The sequence below is a fragment of the Mercenaria mercenaria genome, chromosome 6 (genome assembly GCF_021730395.1).
Source record: "Mercenaria mercenaria strain notata chromosome 6, MADL_Memer_1, whole genome shotgun sequence".
Lineage (NCBI taxonomy): Eukaryota > Metazoa > Mollusca > Bivalvia > Venerida > Veneridae > Mercenaria > Mercenaria mercenaria.
Window position 1 is genome coordinate 74,912,482 of NC_069366.1, and position 21,299 is coordinate 74,933,780.

Consider the following 21,299-nt stretch of genomic DNA (forward strand, 5'->3'; position numbering starts at 1 on the left):
GATCTTCTTTCGTCCGTCGTCCGTTTGAGCATCCGTCTGTCCGTGTGTGCGTCAACATTCCTTGTTACCACTCTAGTAGTAACATTTTTGATCAGATCTTCATCACAATAAATATTTTGGTGATATCTAGGTCAAGTTGGGTCAAACCTAGTTTACAAGTTCAATTAATGATAAAACCTTGTTACCACGCTAAATGTAATATTTTTGGTCGTATCTTCATCAAGTTGGTCACAATGTTTATCTTGATTATATCTATGTCAACTTTGAAATTGGGGTTATGTTTGATTAAAAACTAGGTCAAGAGGTGAAATTACGGACAAAAACATGTTTCTTCGCAAGATGTCACATTTTTGGTTGGATGTTCATTAAACTTGGTCAAAATGATTATCTTAAGAATATCTATGTCCATATGGAAAATGAATTTTTTCAGGTCAAAAACTAGGGCAGGAGGTCAAAACATACAAAACCTTGTTACCACTTTCGAGGTCGTAAATTTTGGTCTTGTCTTCATCAGACTTGGTCAATATGTTTATCTTGGTGATGGTCAAGTTCGAACCCTGGTCACGTGAACTCAAAAACTAGATCACTAGATCAGTTTTGTGAAAAAAAAAAGCTTATGAACACTCCAGCGGTTGTAATTGTGGTTCGATGATCTTCATCAAACTTGGTCAGAATAATTAACTCAATAATATCTAGACCAAATTAGAAACTGGATCACGTGACATCTAAAAGTAGGTCACTAAGTCAAATTATTGCTTTTTACTTGTGAACACTCTAGAATTAATAATTTGATCTATTACTAGGTGCGGGCGAGCGACCCAGGACAATGTATTTTGCCTGTTTCATATATATATGCAGCTTTTCAAAAGATTGGAATTCTGCCAACTTCGGAGATTCTATTCCGTTGCTAGGTCACTGGAGGAGACATGTTTCCTTTCTTGGAAACCAACCTTCTGTTACCTTTCTGACTTTGCGCTTATGACTTTTAATTTACGACGTTTGCCTTATGACTTGTGTCTTATGACTTTTCACTTATAACATTTTACTTATGAATTTTGACTTATGACTTGTGCCTAATGACTTTTCACTTATAACGTTTTACTTATGACTTTTGACTTATGCCTAATGACTTTTCATTTATAACTTTTTACTTTTGACTTATGACTTGTCACTTATGACTTTTCACTTGTGAATTGTTATTTACGCTGAGAGAAATGGAAATAATCTGCATTTCACTTTCAGGTTCTTATCAAGAAACATCCAAAAAGTTGCTTTCTAAAACGGACAACAAACGAAAGACATTTAAAAAGCTGCAACTGTGCTTTATTTTGGTTAACTAAGATACGAGCCGCCTCAAGCCTAAAGGAAATCAGCGTTATTTGGGTTTAATTGGCAATAAGGAAAATAAAATTGCAGAAAATTAATATTGCAAACATATAACTGTAAGCAGTGTATCTGTACATATTCGTGTAGGTGTATAATTCAACTGCATTATAAAAATACAATTTAGTGTAAAAAATATTTTTTGTTGTCATGGTAACCAGTTTTTGAAATCCTTCAGAAATTAAAAAATGGTGATGATTCTCCTAGAATGAATACCAATTTCCAGGTGAAGAAAATTTCAATATGGGTATATGATATTATTGAGGAACATAGTGATACCAGAACAACTTAATAATGACTTTGATTGTTTAAATAACCCACTATAGAAACATTCATAACGCAAGGCCAAAGCTGGCTCATCCTTGTTAACCTAAATTACTGGGTTTTTTTTAAACTTTGAGATAACTTCATAAAATTTTCAGGATATATTCACAAGATGTCGATCTATTAAACAAATACATTTTTTTTGAAATTCCAGAAAATACTCTAAGATCCCCTTTTTCTTGAGTTGGCACATATGTAACTTTTATCAAGAAACATCAAATAAGTTGCTTTTTTATAACCAGACACCAATCGACAGACACATAAAAAGCTGCAATTGAGCTTCATTTTGGTTAATTAAAATATATAACTTTTATCAAGAAACATCATTTGCGTTTTATAACAGTAACCATGGGCAGTTTAAAAGCTGCAATTAAGCTTTAATTTGTTTAAAATATATAACTTTTACCAAGAAACATCAAATATATTGCGTTTTATAACACACAACAAGCGACAGGCAAATACAAAGCTGTACTTGAGCTTCATTTTAACTAAAATATGTAAATTTCAAATCATCACGAAACTTAGAAAAATCAGAAAATAAGTTGCGTTTCATAACATAGTTGTGCACATATAGCATCATTTAGTGATCAACCATAAAGCCTGAAACAGGTGTGTAAAGGGTCAATTCCTATGCCAAAAATGTCAAAACATTACTATGTCAATAATAAGAATTGAAAAGACCAAATTCACTACAGTTTGGAAAATATTCTGAAAGCTGAATATTGCTAGTCTCTCGGAACGATATTTGTCGGAAAGAGAAAAGTCGGATCGCTCGGTTAAACATTCTTTAGCTTTGAAAAAGCAGTTCTGCAAAGAAACCTCCTAGTCTTCTAAGCTTTCTCTGAAATTCGACAGATATTTGTTGCAGATGGTTTTGCAGATTGTTTGTAGTTCAAACCATTCGAAACACTTCCTTCGTTCTACAGGTAGATCTTTACTTTCAAGACTTTTAAGTGCGTCTGGCTGTTTCTTAGTTTGCATCGACTCATAGATGTATTTTTCCAAAGTACTTCCGTTTTTTTTGCGTCATTTGATTCCTTCCAGATCACTTCGTCGGAAAGAAGATCCACCACAGTAGCAGATAAACTCCATACATCAGTAGTTTTTGAGGCTGACAAAAGCACTTCTGGTGCTTTTTTTTACTGGAGTGCCAGGTTGTGTGCAACATCCACCTGCAACTGTATAATTATGACAAATAAAACATAGGTAACCGTTGTGCTACCCACCTATCATAAAACTGCTTCTGACGCCCTTACATGTCTACTTTTTATCTTTCAAAAGGCGGGTATACTAACAACACCTCCCAGAACTTTTTGCCGCAAAAGTTAAACTGCTCTCTCTCTCTCTCTCTCTCTCTCTCTCTCTCTCTCGGGAGGACTTGTAATTCCGTAATTGTGTGGACATTTGTCCGTTACAGACCAACACTGCGGGGACATAAATTTTTGTGGGGACATACCCATGTCCCCGTAATTACGGTCGCTTATTTTACCTATTAGCATGTCAAATGTATTTTTATCAACTTTAAATGTTGTCCCCATAGTGAAGTAAGAGTCTCATTTTTCTCTCATATTGAACAATAGGTCAGCTTATCGGCAGATAAACGGATATTACGTCACAGTGGCAATCTCCATCACATAGAAGCTTGATGTAAAATGTCCCCACATTTACGGTAGTGAAGAGAGATTTCGATCCCCGTAACCTAAACGCTTTATGTCCCCACAAAAATGACGTCTAAAATCTAAAATGATTGAAATACCTGGTGTACCAGAAACCGGGATCATATCAAATGTGAAGAGTGAAGGCAACAGTTTTTTTTGTCGGGTTTAACGTAACCACAACTTAAATATAGGTCATATGGCAAATTTCCAGTTATACATGGTGAAAGAAGACCTCAGTTGTCCCTTCAGGCATAATTTCATCACGAGCGGGCACCTAGGTAGAATCACTAGTCTTCCGTACGCCAGCTGATGGATGCACGTGAAGAATTCTTCACCCCACTTGAGCCGCGGACTCACATCAGTGAGTGGCAAGTGATTTGAAGTCAGCGACCTTAACCACTCTGTTATGGAGGCACCGAATGCAACAATTACCTTTCTTTGACTAGGTAGTGACTCACCAACCGACCACATTGGAACGGTTCCCATTGGGACTCGAACGCTCGACGTACCATTCCTGAGTCGGATGTCTTAACCAGCTGGCCACGGTGTAAGGTTATCTTCATACGGGAAAAGCAGTATATGTTAGGATAGATATCGATACGCTCTGTGGCTGCATGATGATAAATTTAGGGGTCTCTGTAGCCGAGTGATTAAGGTCGCTGACTTCAATCACTTGCCCTCATTGATGTGGGTTCGAGCCTCACTCGGGGTGTTGAATTCTTCCTGTGAGGAAGCCATCCGCTAGCTTACGGAAGGTCAATGGTTCTACCCAGGTGCCCGCTGGTGATGAAATAATGCACGGAGGGGCACCTGGGGGCTTCCTCATCCATCAAATCTGGAAGGTCGCCAAATTACCTATAAATGTGTCGGTGCGTCGTTGAACCCAACAAATAAATAAATGATGAAAATTTTTGTATACATACTTTCAAAAGTAATAACAAAGGGGCTTTATTTTAAATATATACTTTTAACGTTACCAAAATCATTGTGCATCACTCTCGCAAAAGCATGAAACACAACATATATACATATATTGTGTCAAAGGAAGCCTCAAGACGTCATTCACGCTGTACAAACAGTTTACAAAATGAAAAGAGAAAGAAAATATGTGCAGAGAGAAAATGCGAACTAACCTTTGACTTTTTAAGTTGAATATACAGATCAAATTCTCAATATAACATAGATACAGACCCTTTTAGACCGAAAACGCACCAGAGACCCCCATTTCATACCTATATTTCAAAATTGTTCAGGGGGAGAACCCCTGACCCCACTCCCCCACTTAAATGACGGGACTATCGCTCCAGTATCTCAAAAGTTAGACCAAAAGTGCACCAGAGGCCACTATTCCATGCCTGTATTTCAAAAATTTCGCAGGGGGGGGGGGGGGGGGGGGGGGGGGCAACCCCTCCAGTACCTTAAAATTTAGACCAAAAAATGCACCACAAGAAAACATTTCATATCCATATATAAAAACTTTCATGGAGAGACCCCACTCTTTCCCCAAATACGGACAGAGGTTCCCCTCCCAGACCTAACTGCTCTCGGCGCTATGCACCTCGACGGTGACGCATTTGTTCTAAACTGGTCCCCACCCCAAATCAAATATTTCTGGATACGGGTCTGAGATATAATTGAATAGAAAACAAGAAACGCGGCAATGCCACGAAACCAGGTTTTCAACACTTTTCATAAGAATAAACAAGAGTGCCAGAATGTCACAATATACGCCCGTCACAGCAAATTTCTTTACTCTAGCACCTGTATTTGCAGGTGTAATTTTAATTTTGTGGTTAAAACTCCTTACCAGGTAGAGATACCTTAAAATACACCTAAAATTAGAAAGTAACAACTATGTTGTACCACAGAAAAGTGGTCTTGGTTTTTCCCTATGGTCAATTATAAAAAAGTTACAATATAAGTTATTTTATAGTAACAACTAAGGGAAGTTAATCTTAAAAAAAAAAAAAAAAAAAAAAAAAAAAAATACAAAAAAAAAATTGTAAGTCCACATAGAAATCCTTACCAGGTAGAGATATGCTAACCCTAACCCTAACCCTATTTTTAGTAACAATGACCTTGACCTTGATCCCAGAAACCCCAAAATCAATCCCAAGCTACAACTTTATATAAGTTTTCTATACACCAAGTTTCATCATGATAGCTCATTCCTAAGTTAAGTTATTGACCGGAAACCCTTTTTCTATTTTAAGTAACAGTGACCTTGACCTTGACCCCAGAAACCCCAAAATCAATCCCAGCCTTTGTCTTGATATAAGCTACATACATACCAAGTTTTATTCAAATATCTTTACCGAAACAAAAGTTATTGACCGGAAACACCAGTTTGACGCCGCCGCCCGCCCGCCCGACCGACATCTACCCCAATCTAATAACTAATTAAAAAAATCGCTCAACACGACAAAAACGAAAATGTTGCAGGCTCGGTTTGAATGAGCCTGTTTATGGACGGTAGTGGAAATGCATGCTGCCGCCCACGCCCTCTAGCCCCGGGTTGAGCAGAACTCAACATTTACACATGCTAAAAGTACAAAAAAGCAATTTAGAGACATCCGCAGATGTATTCAAACGGCGGTGAACATGGAACCTTCAATGATTCACGTGTTGAGGCGTGTAATTCCATGAAAAGCGGCGTTTGGTCCCCAGATAAAATAATGGGTTTGCCCCAAACGAGAAAACAATGGGCAGAACTAAACAAACTGGAAATTAGGAAGGGGATCTGAGGTCAAAAGACAAAATTAAAAATCAGGCACCATATCCAAGGGGTGATTATACAATACCCAAGGCTATGAAAGCGGGGGTATTGGAACCACCCAGGCCGAAATGATCATGTTGAGAAACTAAACAGTACCAATAACGCGACATAAATGTCATGCTAAACGATCTGAGAAGATCGAAATATAATATCCAGTCAAAATATTTAGAATACAATAACACCCAAGTTGATAAGATTGTAAATCATTTTCGAATAAGTTGTATCTCCAGTGTTTAGTAACCGTAGGCTGATAGAAATTAGAACGTTGTGCAATTGTTTGATGATTGATGCCAGAATTTATTGGCAACATGGTTCTTGTAAATCGTAGGTGTACAAAATGTTAAGTACTTCTTTTGCCCTCTGAAGTCAGACCTTCTTAATTCAAGAAGCACACTATTTAAAGATGATTTCGTTGTGCCCGAAAATAGGAGCGGTTGTGGCGTTTAGCTTTCAAATTACCATCAGTACCATCGTATGTTAAAATGTTGGCATACATTTAAATTTTTGCATAAAAAATTAAACCCCTGACACTGTTTTTTTTTGTTAACACCGAAACAATGTGGGCAATCCTCAAGGGACTGTTTGAAATTTTTTTAATTTGAACGATAAGGGCAGGATATAAAAGGATGCCCCAAAAATTTTTCCAAAAAGCTTTTTTGGGTTTTATTTAGCGTCCCAAAGGTGAAAAGCCCCCAAAACATTGGCCCTCTCATACCAATGAAACCAATATCAGTTGGAGAAGGGGGCTCAAACCCCAGGGCCCCCCTAAATTAAATATTTAAAACTTTTACAGTTTTAAAACCCCATTTAAACAACAGCATCTCTCTTACACACAGCTGACAAAATTATGATATGACAATACTGGGTCGACCACGAAATACAAAAAAAAAAAAACTTGAAATAGAAAAAAAAAAAAAAAAAAAGGTTGTTTTTTTTTTGTTTTTTTGGGGGGGTTTGTCGTCAAATTTTTGTTTGTTTTGTTTTGGGTCTTTTTTTTCCTTTTTTTGTTTTGTCCCCAGTTTCTATTTACTTACCTTTCAAAATTTATAAAAAAAAACTGTCAAAGGAATATGTTAAAATTAAAAAAACATGCATATCCCTATTTTTTTTTTTTTTTTGGTTTAAAAATAGATTTTCATCTGCTTTTATCATAAACAGGACCTTTTCCCTTTCATGAAAATTAAAATGTTCCACACATAAAGGGCTATTTCTCTTTCTATTTTAAAATTTCTTTTTTTCCCAAAATAATGCATAAATGACCCCAAATTTTAAAAATTTTTTTTTCTATTTTTCATTAAAATATATAATCCTTCCCCAAAAAAAATTTGAAAAAATTTTTAAATACACTATTTTCACATTTTTTTTGGCAAAAAAACCAAAATTTTAAACCACTTTCAAATATAAAAATTTTACTTCAACATTCTTTTGTTTAAAAAATTTTGATTTAAAATTTGGTTCCACAAAACTTGACATGGGAAACCCATTCCCAGAAAAAATGCCCCTAATTTTTAAGGTTTGAAAAATTACAAAAATCAAAAAGGGTTTGTAGGGGAATACCCCATTTAAAAAAAATCTTGAAATTTGTTGGCAAGTTTCCCTTGTTTGTTTTTAAAAAGAAAATTTCTGATTTTTGTATCTTTTTTGTTTTTAAAAAAGGTTGATATATACTTTTTTCCACTCAATATGTTTCTTTCAAAATTTTTTTCCCCACTTTTTTCAACTTTTATTCTGGGTTTTTGGTTTTATTTTAACCCTCCTCTAAATACAGGAATTTATTTGGCGTTTTTAAATGAAAAATTTTTTTTCCTAAAAATTTTTCCCCTAGGGGGGTTTTCATATCTTCTTTTTAAAAGTTGTTCTTTGAAATGTAAAGGGAATACTGTTATAAGTTGAGATATTTTAAAAAAAATTTTTATTTTCTACATCAAAAAAATTTTTTAAAATTTTTTCAAAAAAATAAAAGTTTTTGGTTCAAAAATCAAAAATTTTTTAAACATATTTGATACCTTTATCCTCCCCAACTTTTGAAAAATAAAGTTTTGTTTTCCTTTTTTTTATCTTTAAATTGTTCCAAAAAAACTTTTTTTGCAAATTTCCCTTTTTGACCATTTTTTTTTCCCATTACTCTATGCCATGCAATAAGATATCAGATGGGAAACCCGTTTTTAAAACCAAATTTTGTTTATGCCCCTTTTTCTTTTATATTATTTTAAAAAACCATTTTTTTCCTCCTTTTTTTCCCAGATATTTTTAAAAAAAAACCTTCCCCATAATTTGCTTTTTTGGGATTTTCTTAAATCTTCTCACCCAAAAGATTTGATGGCATTAAGAAAACTTTTTAAAAAAACCCAAACCATTTTGACCCCCCCTCCTTTGCCCATAGTCCTTTTTGCAATATTTCCCTTTTTTTTTTTTGGTTTCTATCCCATATAAAATTATACTTTGTTTTTAAATAATTTTTTTAATTGTTTCTTTTTTTTTGGGATTTTGGGAAAAGGGAACTGAAAAAAGGGTAAATAATTTTTTGGGCAATGCAAAACCCTTAATTACGTAACTTTTCCAAGGAGTGTTATTTTCCCCTGTGTTCCCCTTTTTAAGCATTTTTTAAAAAGCTGTTGAGCTTCGGCTCAAATTTTAAATTTTAAAGGGTTCACTTCGGGCTTTTTTTTGTAAATGCCCAAACCAATGTAATACTGACTCGATGCCCCCGGAAAAACTTTTCCCCTTTAAAAAAGCCCTAATGTTTGTTTTATTTAAAGATCCTTCCCTCAGAATTGTTTTTTTTTTTGATTTTTTTATTTTTTCAATCCAGACGTGTTTTAAAAAGCCCCAAAATTTAAACATGAACTATTTTTTCAAAAGACCCCTGGTTCTCCATTATTTAAAAAAGTTGCGTCATCAGCGAATAATGTTTGTTTTTTTTGGTTTTTCCCATTTATCTTTTTTCCCTTTTAAATAATTTAAACCCTTTTTTCAATAAAAATTTTAAAAAATTCAATACATATTATGAAGAGCAAGAGGACAGGGGCATCCTTGCCGCAAACCATGTTTGGGGGGAAAATTTTTCAGATAAATGGCCATTTTTAAAATTACAAACCCTCAAATATCATTGTAAAAGAGCCTTACCCAATAAATTAAATATCCCCAAATTTAAGTTTTTTTAGCAACGAAAAACAAAACCCTGGTTCAAACTATCAAAGTTTTTTCAAAATCTGAAAACATTAAAAAAACCAGGTTCTTTGGGCGTGTTTTTAAAATATTCAAAACGTTTCAAATAAAAATCGAATTTTTTTCCTCCAAATAAAACTGTTTTTCAAAAAACCTGATTGTGCCCTGACTTTTTTACAGATTAAAGGTTTCGAGGGAGGCCTTGAGAAACAAAAATCAAACATCACCAAATCAAAAAAAAGAAAGAGTTTTTTATTGAAAAAAAAAATTTGGGAAACAGCATGTAAAAATTAAAATTTTACTTTAGGGAAACAAGGGCCCAGTTTTACTGATAAAACATTGTTTCCCAAAAAAGGGGCTGCCTAAAGGGGCTCCATTTCCCGGACATTAAAGGGTTTTAAAAACTAAACCTTTTTCAAAAAACCCGTTACACAGGGTTCTTTTTGATGCATTTGCAATAGCGTGCGAGTGGTGAAATTTCGCATAACAACGGGGGAAACACGGGTTTCCCACCCAATTTTTTAAACATTTTTTCCCTTTACTTTATGGGCATTCTTTTTAAAAGGGAGACAACTTTTCCCCGATTTTTTTAAGTACAAATGGCATCTTTTTTTAAAAGGGGAAAAACCCAACTTTTTCTTTATTTTAAGTAACCTTTTTTGAAAAAAATTTCCCTCCCTTTAAAAATAAAATGCCATTTGTAAAGAAAAAAAAAAGAAAAAATTTGGGGAAAAACAAATTTTTCCCCCCTTTGTTAGGGTAAAATTTCACCCCCCTCGCCCCGCTATTGCAAATGCATAAAAAACAAACATTGTAACAGTTTTTTTGAAAAGGGTGATTTTTTTAAAGGCTTTTTTTAACGTCCGGAAGTGGGCCCCTTAAGGCACCCCTTTTTCCGGGAAATTTCCCAATGTTTATATTAAAATACTGACACTTGTTTCGAAAATTTAATATACATTTTTACATGCTTTTTAAATTTTTTAAAGGTCAAACAACTTTTTTCTTTCTATGTTTTGGTTTTTGTTTATTTTTGTTTCTCAAAGCCTCCATCAAAACCCTTAAAACTTTTTTCAGGCAAATTTGATATGATTTTTTGTTGCAATTTTTATAGTCTACATTTAGCAAACCCGATGGGACGCCATTTGATAGTATCATTTTATCTTTTCCCCCTTTTTTTGGGGGAAGTGAGATTATCCCCCCCTTTTTTGAAAAAGTAGTTAAGTTTTTGTACTGGGATGAAAAAATTTTTAGATTTTTAAAAAAAAGTCTTTTTAAGTTTTCAAAAGAAAGTTTTAAAGAACTCACAGGTAATGCCCTCTGAGCCCGGAAATTTTTGATTTTTTTATTTTTACCAAATTGCAACTTCATATTTTTTTTAACGCCCTTCACATAAATTCTTTTGATCATTTCCCAAATTTTTTTCATAATTTTTTGGGCGAAGAAATCATATTCTGATTCTCTTTTTAATCTTTTAGAGTTAATTTTCATTGAAAATTTTTTTTTTTTCCTTTAGGATTTCCCTCTTGATTTTTGATCTCAATTTTATTTACTCTTAATTTTAAAAAATAATTTTCCCCTTTTTTGCATTTCTTTTTTTTTTAGATTTTTTCAAAGTACCCATTTTTTTCATTTCCCTCTAGCTTTCTGCTTTACATTAAAAATATTCCATTCAATTTTTTAAAACATAAATTCAAACTAAATTTTTTGCTTTTTTATATCCACAAATTTTTTTGCATCTTGCTCCCTAGTCGGCCCAAAGTTAAACTTAAATTTTTTAGTTTTTTTTATTTCATTTTTTAAGTTTTTTCCCCTTTTTGAAACATTTCTTTTTTTTTTTTGGGGAACATATTTAAACGTAGTAATTTCCCAAAGGGACCTTTGATGAAACCCCCACAGCGAAATTTTTATTGGGTTCTTTGTTTATTTTTACGTTTCATTTATACACAATATAATTGCTGTTTTAAAATTTTTCTTCAAATTTAAAAAACTATTTTTCATTTTAAAGTACCCTGGTCCCCTTTTTTTCATTAATAAATCATCTTCAGTTCAATAATTTAATGATATTTTTTACCCCCGGTTTTTTTTTCTACATTTTTTTGGGGGGAAATCCGTTTTAAACAATCCGATATTAAACAAGAGACCATGAAGGTCCGGAAAACGCTCACCTCTTCCCCCTTTTCCCCTTTTTAAGTATAAAATCGTTTTTTTTTTCTATTTTAAAACCTACTGACCTAGTTTTTTTTACAGCACGTGCCCCATTTTTTGAACTTACCCGATATCATCAAGATGAAAAATTTTGACCAATTTTTCATGAAGGGTCCCATGAAAAAAGTGACCTCTAAATGGTCACAAGGTTTTTTTTTTTTAGGGCCCCCACGACCTAGTTTTTTTTACCGCACTGACCCCAGTTTAACCAGAAAATCACAAAATGAACATTCCCGGGCCAAATTTTTATGAAGACCCATGAAAAAAAGTGACCCCAGAGTGGGCACAAGCAAAAAGTTTACGGAGGGGGGCGGACAACGGAAAAACTGCGCGACACAAAAGCTCACCTTGGGCCCCCCTTTTTTGACAGGTTTAGCTAAAAAAAACTACCTACCCGAAAATACTTGGTTTTTGTTTTCGAGTGCCAAAATGAATTTTAAAAGTTCAGGTTTTTTTTATCTCCCCCAAAAGTCTACAAGGTTTCCCGGGTTTCTATGGGTTTTTTTTAAAATTTTTTTCAAAATACTGAGTGTTATCATCCCCCTTTCCCTTTTTTTTTCTTAGTTTTAAATTTTTTTTTCTGTGTTTAAAAAACCCCCCCCTACAATGAATTTTGTGTCATACTTTTTTTTTAAAATTTCCAAACAACAAAATATAGAAAAAATTATTTTCATTGGCCCCTAATATTTAATACAGTAAAAAAATTTTTTATTCATTTAAAATTCAAATAGAAAATAAAAATATAAAAAATAAATATTTTTAAACTTTTAAAACAACAAACGGGTCTGACCACTGAAATAAATTTTAAAACTTACTAAACAAACCAAATTTAAATATTAAAAAAACTTAAAAAAAAACAAAATGGGTCTGACCACTGAAATATTATATAACTTTCAAACAACAATACTGGGAAATGAACCCAAAGAAAAATTATAAACTTACTAAAAAACAAACCGGGTTCGATAACTGAAATTTTAATATTTAAATTACAAACAACAACGAAAATAAAAAAAAGAAATTATAAAACAACAATACGGGTCGAACAACGAAAAATTATTAACTTTTAAAAAAACCAAAACTGGGGCTGCCCCCTGAAATATTATAAAAACTTTCTAAACAACCCAAAACTGGGTTCCGACCACTGAAATATTATTAACTTACTAAACAACAATAAATGGGGCCCGACCACTGAAAATTTTATAAAACACCAAAACTAGGTCTGACAACCGAAATATTAAAAAAACTTACTAAAAAAGCAATACTGGGTTTTTAAACCCCTGAAATATTATATAAAATTACTAAAAAACAATACTGATCTGATCTCTGAAAAATTAAAATAATTGGGAAAACACCAAATACTGGGTCTGAAACCCCTGAAATATTATATAACTTTTCTAAAAAGCAATAATGGGGCTGACCCTGAAATATTATAAATCTAATAAAACAACAACACGGGTCTGACCAAACCCCCGGGGAAAAATTTTTAAGTTATAAAACAAAAAATACCCGGGTCTTTACCAATGAAATAATATGAAATATTATATATAATTATAAAACACCAATACATGTCTGACCACTGAAATTTTTATATATGACCTTTGACCCCAAAATGTGAAAATTACCCTTTTTTTTAATCGAGGCCCCCCCGAAACTTTCGCCCCCTGCAAAATCGTTTCGATGGGGGAATATTTTTTGTCAGTTTTTCCCCTTTAAATCCTTTAAGGGGTTTAAAATTTACAGAGCGGAAAGGAAATTGCTAAACCCAAAACAGACTTTGATATGAAAAACTATTTTAAGTTTCAAGTTAAAAACTTTGATATAACAGTACTGGACTTTATCCAAAACAAAAAAATTTTCAAGAAATGCTTCCATAAAAACCCTTTATGCCCCCCCGGGGGCAAACCTTGTCGATACAAAGCAAAACCCAAGTCCAAAAAAAGAATCAAGGCAAACTGGGGGGTCAGGGGATGAAAAGAGGATAGGAATGGGCACAGGGTTTCATCGCATTAGTACCCAATCATTCAGTAAGGGGTACTGAAGCAAACGAAACGGTCCCCCTTTTTTAACCAAGAGAAGGGCCCCTAAAAAACAACCCAAGGCCCAAAAACAAAGGGCAAGGTCAAACTGAGGGCAAAAAGATGTTTGAAGGTTTAGGGGAAAGGGGCACAAAGGGTTTCATCGGGATTATATCAAGTCATTCAGTAAGGGGATTGAAACTAGAAAAGAAACGGGCCATTTGGTTAAACCCCGTACGGGCGAAAAACGGGCGGCAATCCTTAAAAATGCCCTCCCCATCAAAGATGCCGGGGGGATAAAAATTAATGTTAAATAGGGGCATAAATTTTGACAAAATTTAATCAGAGTTTTGGGGATTGTTTTTTCCTTGGGGTAAATTTGATATGAAAAAACAAATTTTAAGTTTTTAAGTCAATAGATTTGGGAAAATAAAAGAGATATTTGACTTTTTCAAAACTTTAATCCCGAGGTGACATTTACGCTGACGCTGGGGGGATACAATAGTAGTTTTCTTTTGGGGAAATATCGAGCTAATAGTACATTGTTTGTTTGTTGCATAACAGCAAAGTGCACAAATTGTGAAAATTCGAGGACTGAGATATAAAGTCAAAATACAACACTCCTATTTAGGGCCGGCCCTGGACTATAGACATAAGTTTACCTACTAGACCAGATAGTTCATGATAATATTCCCAGTACCAAGCCAAGTTTCTGTTCCTGTTACAAGTGAAACCAAGCTAAAAAAATAAGGTTGTTCCAGTAGTTTCTTAAATCAGTAGCATAATTATACAGTTAGTGTGAATAAGAAATCAAAACTGATTCCCATATATTACAATTGCATATGACTGTTCAAGTTATTTTAAATTTGATAGTTAATGTTACGCCTTGTTAATTTAAATAGATATGTCTACATACTAGTTATGTATGAAAACAATAGTTAGCAATGCAAGAAAGTATTGAGGCAATGTAAGATTTAACATGTCTAAAACTAGTAAAGACCAAACAAGACAGTTTATTTTTCCTATCCATTACTTTAATGCAATTATCTAGAAAATATTTGAACATACAAATCTATTGATTTAACTTTCTAAAAAGGACACTATTTAACCCTTACCATGCTGGACACGATTGTTTCTGCCTTTGCGACCAGTGTAGACCAAGATCAGCCTGCACATCCGTGCAGTCTGATCATGGTCTGCACTGTTCGCTATTCAGTCAGTAAATTTTAAGTAAACATCCCTTCAGATGATAAATGGTACTGCCCAAACTGGAAGATGGACCAGTCCATTATAGAAATTTAGCATGGTAAGGGTTAAGTCACACTTTTTAGCACTGTAGATATAGTGATCTGAAAAATAATCCTGTGTTGAAAACTGGAACAAACTTATTACACACCCTTTAGTCTGGTAATATTACTGTTTGCTACATCAGGACCAGACAATAATACACATTTCCTCTTCATAACGAAACAGCCAAGGAAATGATTCAAGAAATTGTCCTGTCAATACTCTGACAAATGAACGTGCAGGTTAGGGCAAACCTAAGTTTTAACCTAAGTGTGCCCATAGAATGTTTCACAGCCATCTATAATAGTACACTCATTATGAAGTTTTATCACATGTCTTACGTCGCGGGAGTGTAATAAAGCCATTAAATAACAAGAGCTGTCGGAGGACAGCAACGCTCGACTATTTAACAGCCTTGTCGCTTGAATGAATAAGGAAGTCGAAAAAGGGGCATAATTTAGTAAAAAAGTAAAATAGGGTTATGGAACCTGCATAGTGCTTATCAGTTCATGACAGTGGACAAGTGTATGAAGTTTCAATCCATTCCCATTAGTGGGTACTGAGATACCAGCTTACATATAAGAATTTAACCCAAAAACTCCTAAGTTCAAAAAGGGGCATAATTTTGTAAAATGCAAAGTTGAGTTATTGACCCTTTGCACTGCATGTCATATCATGACAGTGAACTAGTGTGTGAAGTTTCAATCCTTTCCCATTAGTGGATACTGAGATACCAGCTTACATACAAAAACTTAACCAAAAATTTCTATGCTGAAAAAGGGGCATAATTTTGTAAAAAAGCAAAATAAAGTTATGGGACCTGCTTTGTGCATGTCAGATCATGACAGTGAACAAGTGTGTGAAGTTTCAATCCATTCCCATTAGTGAGTACTGAGATACCAGCTTACATACAAAACCTTAACCAAAAAATTCTAAGTCGAAAAAGGGGCATAATTTTGAAAAAAAGCAAAATAGAGTTATGGAACCTGTGCAATGTAAGTCAGTTTATCACAGTAAATAAGTGTGTGAAGTTTCAATCCATTCCCACAAGTGGTTACTGAGATACCAGCTTACATACAAAACCTTAATCAAAAATTTTTAAGTCAAAAAAGGGGCATAATTTTGTAAAAAAGCAAAACAGAGTTATGGAACCTGTGCAATGTAAGTCAGTTTATCACAGTGAATGAGTGTGTGAAGTTTCAATCCATTCCGACAAGTGGTTGCTGAGATACCAGCTTACATACAAAAACTTAACCAAATCGGGACGCGGACGCCGACGCATGGGCGAGTCCAATAGCTCTACTATTCTATGAATAGTCGAGCTAACAAGAGCTGTCCGTAAGACAGCCAAGCTCGACTATTCGAAATATTGTCACAGAAGCAGGAAATTATTACCCAAAATGTTAAATATCAAAAGAGTTTTAAGTTCGAAAGGGGACATAATTTGACCAAAATACATATCAGAGTTATGGGACTTGATGTTATCAACTAGTTTTATAACCCCGAAGAAACATGTTAAGTTTCAATTCAATATCTGCATTAGTTTTGGGGATAGTAACTTGCATGTTAAACTTTAACCACAATTTTCTAAGTCCAAAAGGGGGCATAATTTGCTCAAAATACATGTTAAGAGTTATGGAACTTGACCAGCGAGGTTGGTTATTGACCTTGAAAAGAATAAATAAGTTTCAAAGCTATATGCCTTTTGGTATAGCTGTATGTACTTGCACGCAAAACTTTAACCAGGATTTTCTAAGTCCAAAAGGGGGCATAATTTGGCCAAAATACATGTCAGAGTTATGGGACTTGGTGCTATCAACTAGTTTAATAACCCCGAAGACACATGTGAAGTTTCAATTTAATATCTGTAGTAGTTTTGGAGATAGTTACTTGCATGTAAAACTTTAACCAGAATTTTTCTAAGTCCAAAAGGGGGTATAATTTGCCCAAAATAGTGTCAGAGTTATGGGACTTGACCCAGTGAGGTAGGTAATTGATCTAGAAAAAGAAAAAATAAGTTTCAAATCTATATGCCTTTTAGTAATAGCTGTATGTACTTGCACGCAAAACTTTAACCAGAATTTTCTAAGTCCAAAAGGGGGCATAATTTGGCCAAAATGAAGGTCAGAGTTATGGGACTTGGTGCTATCAACTAGTTTTATAACCCGAAGACACATGTGAAGTTTCAATTCAATATCTGCATTAGTTTTGGAGATAGTAACTTGCATGTAAAACTTTAACCAGAATTTTCTAAGTCCAAAAGGGGGCATAATTTGCTCAAAAATACATGTCAGAGTTATGGGACTTGACCCAGTGAGGTAGGTAATTGATCTAGAAAAAGAAAAAATAAGTTTCAAATCTATATGCCTTTTAGTAATAGCTGTATGTACTTGCACGCAAAACTTTAACCAGAATTTCCTAAGTCCAAAAGGGGGCATAATTTGGCCAAAATGAAGGTCAGAGTTATGGGACTTGGTGCTATCAACTAGTTTTATAACCCGAAGACACATGTGAAGTTCAATTCAATATCTGCATTAGTTTTGGAGATAGTAACTTGCATGTAAAACTTTAACCAAAATTTTCTAAGTCCAAAAGGGGGCATAATTTGCTCAAAATACATGTCAGAGTTATGGGACTTGACCCAGAGAGGTTGGTAATTGACCTAGAAAAAGAATAAATAAGTTTCAAAGCTATATGCCTTTAAATGATAGCTGTATGTACTTGCATGCAAAAACTTAACCAAGGTGTGACGCCGACGCCGACGCCGACGCCAGGGTGAGTAGAATAGCTAGACTATTCTTCGAATAGTCGAGCTAAAAATGATTATACACTAGCGTAATAAAGCTTTGACATTGACGTCATTTATAGTATGGGCTACGCCGGTCAAATTGTCTTGTTTATATAGCAAAAGAAAGTCGAATTTTTGATGTTTCAACAAAAAAGGCTAACATGTGATAAAAAGAATATTACATTTGTGACTTTCCACATTGAATTTATTAAATTGTTGAACAAAATTGATTATTTTATTCAACTCGTTTAATAAATTCAATATGAAAAGACACTCATGTAATATCCTCTATGCTAAGTACAGGTAGTAGTATATTCATATGCAGTTTATATTACCATCACATTCAATCAAGAATGCCTCCAAGCAGTATACTGTATCCTTCTCCAACCTTCGGTTATTGGAACCCTCTGGACTGAAGTTCACTTCATACAATAATCTGAATGTGTCAAACTTTAGATGAACAGCTTGGTGAACAAACAGACTAGAAAATGCTTCAGGTGGATGGAGGATCTCTTTGTGCAACGAAGCCACTTTATCCAGTCCATTAACAAATTGGTTAATTTCAGCATGGAATCTGAAATGTTTGGTCAATGCATGAAAAATGATGTCAAATACATGGAATCCAGAAATGACATGATAGCAGCATCAACATTTAAAACCCAATGGGAAAATACAGTTGACAGTACAAAAGTGATTACAATTGAGGCACTGTCAGTGTTGAACCTTAACACTAGGGGGGTTTAACCAATTTACTGGCGCTAAACCTCACTGTTGTCCCAAAACCAATCTATCGACTAGGCATTGTAAACCAGGATTGTTTGTAAAACATGTATGCTCCCCCTCCTCTCAAATGTGCAACCATGATTTATTAAGGGGCTATTGTCATTTCAAGCAATTTTCAAGAAATAAGGGGTCATGATCCTGGCGCAGTATGGCTGGTTATAGAACATGACTCATTTATTATGCCTATATATAAAAATACCCACTCTCTGAAGAATTCTAACAAATGGCAAAATGAAAAGGACACAGAGTATATTATTCCAAATTTACTCAATGACTCATGGCTGTAACTAAGAGCACCAAAATCGTCACACTTAAAGGTATATTAAAATTGGTCTACCAAGCAACTATCCACTTCCTATGTTTAACAAGAATTACCAATGAAGGTTCATTCAGTTCAGCAAACATATTATCATAGCACAATACAAGCAGTTGTTTAATTTCAGAAGGCATTGAATTTTGCTATATTTGTTGCTATTCAACAAATTCGAGCCAGATCTGACCATTAGAAATAAATCAAAATTGAAAAAAGATGCAAGTATTTTCATTGATAATGTTGTAAAATGCACATATATTACTTATTATTCAGTATATTAAGCAGAAAGTACATTATATGTGATCTTTGACCTCAAATTGTGACATGAACCACTTGGGTACATTTGGAATATCCCTGTACTAACCTTTTTGGTCTTAAGCCTGAACATCCAAAGATAGCATGCATATATGAGGTTATGTAGTCATGGATATGCATGTATCGGCCTAATAAGAAATTCAGGTGTGCATTTATCCCAACAATCAAGCGTTCGAAAAGGTGATCAGTTGTTTGCAATGTTAGCAAACATATACAGTTTTGCACAAATCTTGAAATATGATTTCCACTATATAACAACTGAATAAGATTATGTTTTAGACAAAGTAATAATTATCTTGATATATAATAGGGTTATTATAACAGTAGCTTGATCTGGGATGCTGTATTCGGCTCGAGTGGATTTTTGCCAGATCGGATCTCACGAGGCGTGCAGAGTGTGATCCAACCTTGCAAAATCTACGACAGCAGAATACAAAAATCCCAGACCTTAGTCTTAGCTACTGTTATAATGACCCTTTTATTATATACCTATACCTTTTTGCTTGTGGTTTTGTTATTGAAAGAAATATTCAATTTTTATCAATACTAAAATTGAACTAAGTGAAGTTTTTATGTGTGCTATTTATAAAACTGTGTGAGGTAATGCATATTAATGAAACTAGTCCGGCAGCATACAATACAGAAGGTCCAATACAGAATTTAAAAGGTACAATACAGAATTTTTTTGCCTGTTCATATTTAAATGTGAAATACAAGCTTATTTTTTTACAAAATTTATATAGGCATATATATATATATATACATTGTATATATATATGGGAAAAAAGATGTGGAGAAAGATGCTCAAGTCTTTACATTTTAATATTGTCTATAAACATTTAAAAAAATCAATAAAAACAAAGAAATAAATAACCGGTTTCACCCGTTCAACACGGGATCTTCAGGATAAATGATAGCTTGCTTATAGGCTCATAATGCGTTTGTTTAAAGGACCACTACTAAAACCCGAACGAATAGTATGTGAAAACCAGAGTTTGTAGCTGAGACTTCATATTTACTGAAAATATGACCCACTGTAACGGTCGTGAATATGTTCAAGAATAACAAATAAATAAACAAAAACATTTTGCCTATTTCAAACCGAAAGTATGTTTTCCGACTGCTTACGAACCCGTCGCGCATCTTCGGATTTTTTCGGAAGAATGCTCCGAAACGAGGCTATAATTTATCAATAGAGCCAGCGATAACATGATGTTTACAAACTTAGCATAGGGAATTCAACATTTTTGTAACTCACAAAAACTTCATGAAAATCATTCTTATAATATTGGTAATATACAGCTATACTACAATTTTTCGGTTGGACAATTTAGGACCTTCCTGAATAAATGAGTTTTCACAATTTGATCTGCTAACTTATTTAGTCAATCTCTTTTCAGAATAGTTTTAAGAATATAGATTAATAGCTAGAAACAAAATGTGGTTGAAATTAACCTACATACATTGATTTATGTACATATTGCTACATTCATTCTATAAAATTTTATACATTAAACACATTGTCTTGGTCTAATATATGTCACTGTCAATTTAAAACTAAAATCTTGTATATCTCATATTTTTCATGAAAATCATGTATAACTACTATCATGGAAATAAACAAGAAATACAGTTATTTTGTGGCGCGTCTTTAAGGTAGTTCTGCACGTTTGGATCGAAATTTTTTCTACAATGTAGAATTTGATTAAACTCTGATTTTTCAAAACTTCAGAATATACCTAGAAAATTCAGCAAATAAAAAAGATAGGGTCGTGTGCGTCTATGGGAAAATCATAACTTTCATAACATTTTCGCGATTAGAATTTTTTCTACAATGTAGATTTTGATGAAACTTCCCATGGATTTAATAAACATATGGACTTTAATTTGATAAAATAAAATGTATATGTCCGTGTGCTTATTTTTCAGATATTTGACCATGATTAAAGTGAACCGGATATTTCACGCTAATTTTAACACATTATTTTGAATTTTTTAACGTGCCGTATGTTTTACCATCATTTTTTGACTTTAGAAATATAGCAACAGTGCTATTGTAATAAATTTACTCACAAGTTTCATTTAAGTCATAAACTGAATTTCATTTCCGTATACCGACTCCAGGCTTTATTCTACGCTTTCCGGATAAATAACGTTACGTCATCACTTCCGGTTTTCAAACGTGCAGAACTACCTTAAACGGACATTTGTTTGAATTAATTATAAAAGCACGTGATCCCGAAGAATTTCCGATCGGTTACGGAAAAACGATAAACACAAAAGT

General features: G+C 33.8%; 1 protein-coding gene across 2 annotated transcripts; it reads right to left on the reverse strand.

Moving 5' to 3' along the window:
• Positions 1-1,301: 1,301 nt before the first annotated feature.
• Positions 1,302-19,923, reverse strand: LOC128546033 (uncharacterized). Of its 2 annotated transcripts, XM_053546340.1 has the most exons (3): positions 19,065-19,880; positions 17,940-18,178; positions 1,302-2,885 (listed from the first exon to the last, which is right to left on the reverse strand). In XM_053546340.1, exons 1-3 carry the CDS (start codon positions 19,133-19,135, stop codon positions 2,803-2,805), a joined length of 393 nt encoding a protein of 130 aa, XP_053402315.1. In that variant the 5' UTR covers positions 19,136-19,880; the 3' UTR covers positions 1,302-2,802. The 2 variants fall into 2 exon arrangements, 1 of the variants encoding a protein (XP_053402315.1); XR_008371439.1 differs by lacking the exons at positions 1,302-2,885; positions 19,065-19,880 and adding an exon at positions 19,890-19,923 and having other exon boundaries at positions 16,531-18,178.
• Positions 19,924-21,299: the final 1,376 nt, after the last annotated feature.

Coding starts and splice junctions, on each gene's coding strand:
- LOC128546033 (XM_053546340.1), bottom strand. CDS start 19,135: ATGCATATCCATGACTACATAACCTCATATATGCATGCTATCTTTGGA. Junction 18,179..19,064: donor TCAGGCTTAAGACCAAAAAG/GTTAGTACAGGG, acceptor CAAACATTTCAG/ATTCCATGCTGAAATTAACC. Junction 2,886..17,939: donor ATTCTTGATTGAATGTGATG/GTAATATAAACT, acceptor ATAATTATACAG/TTGCAGGTGGATGTTGCACA.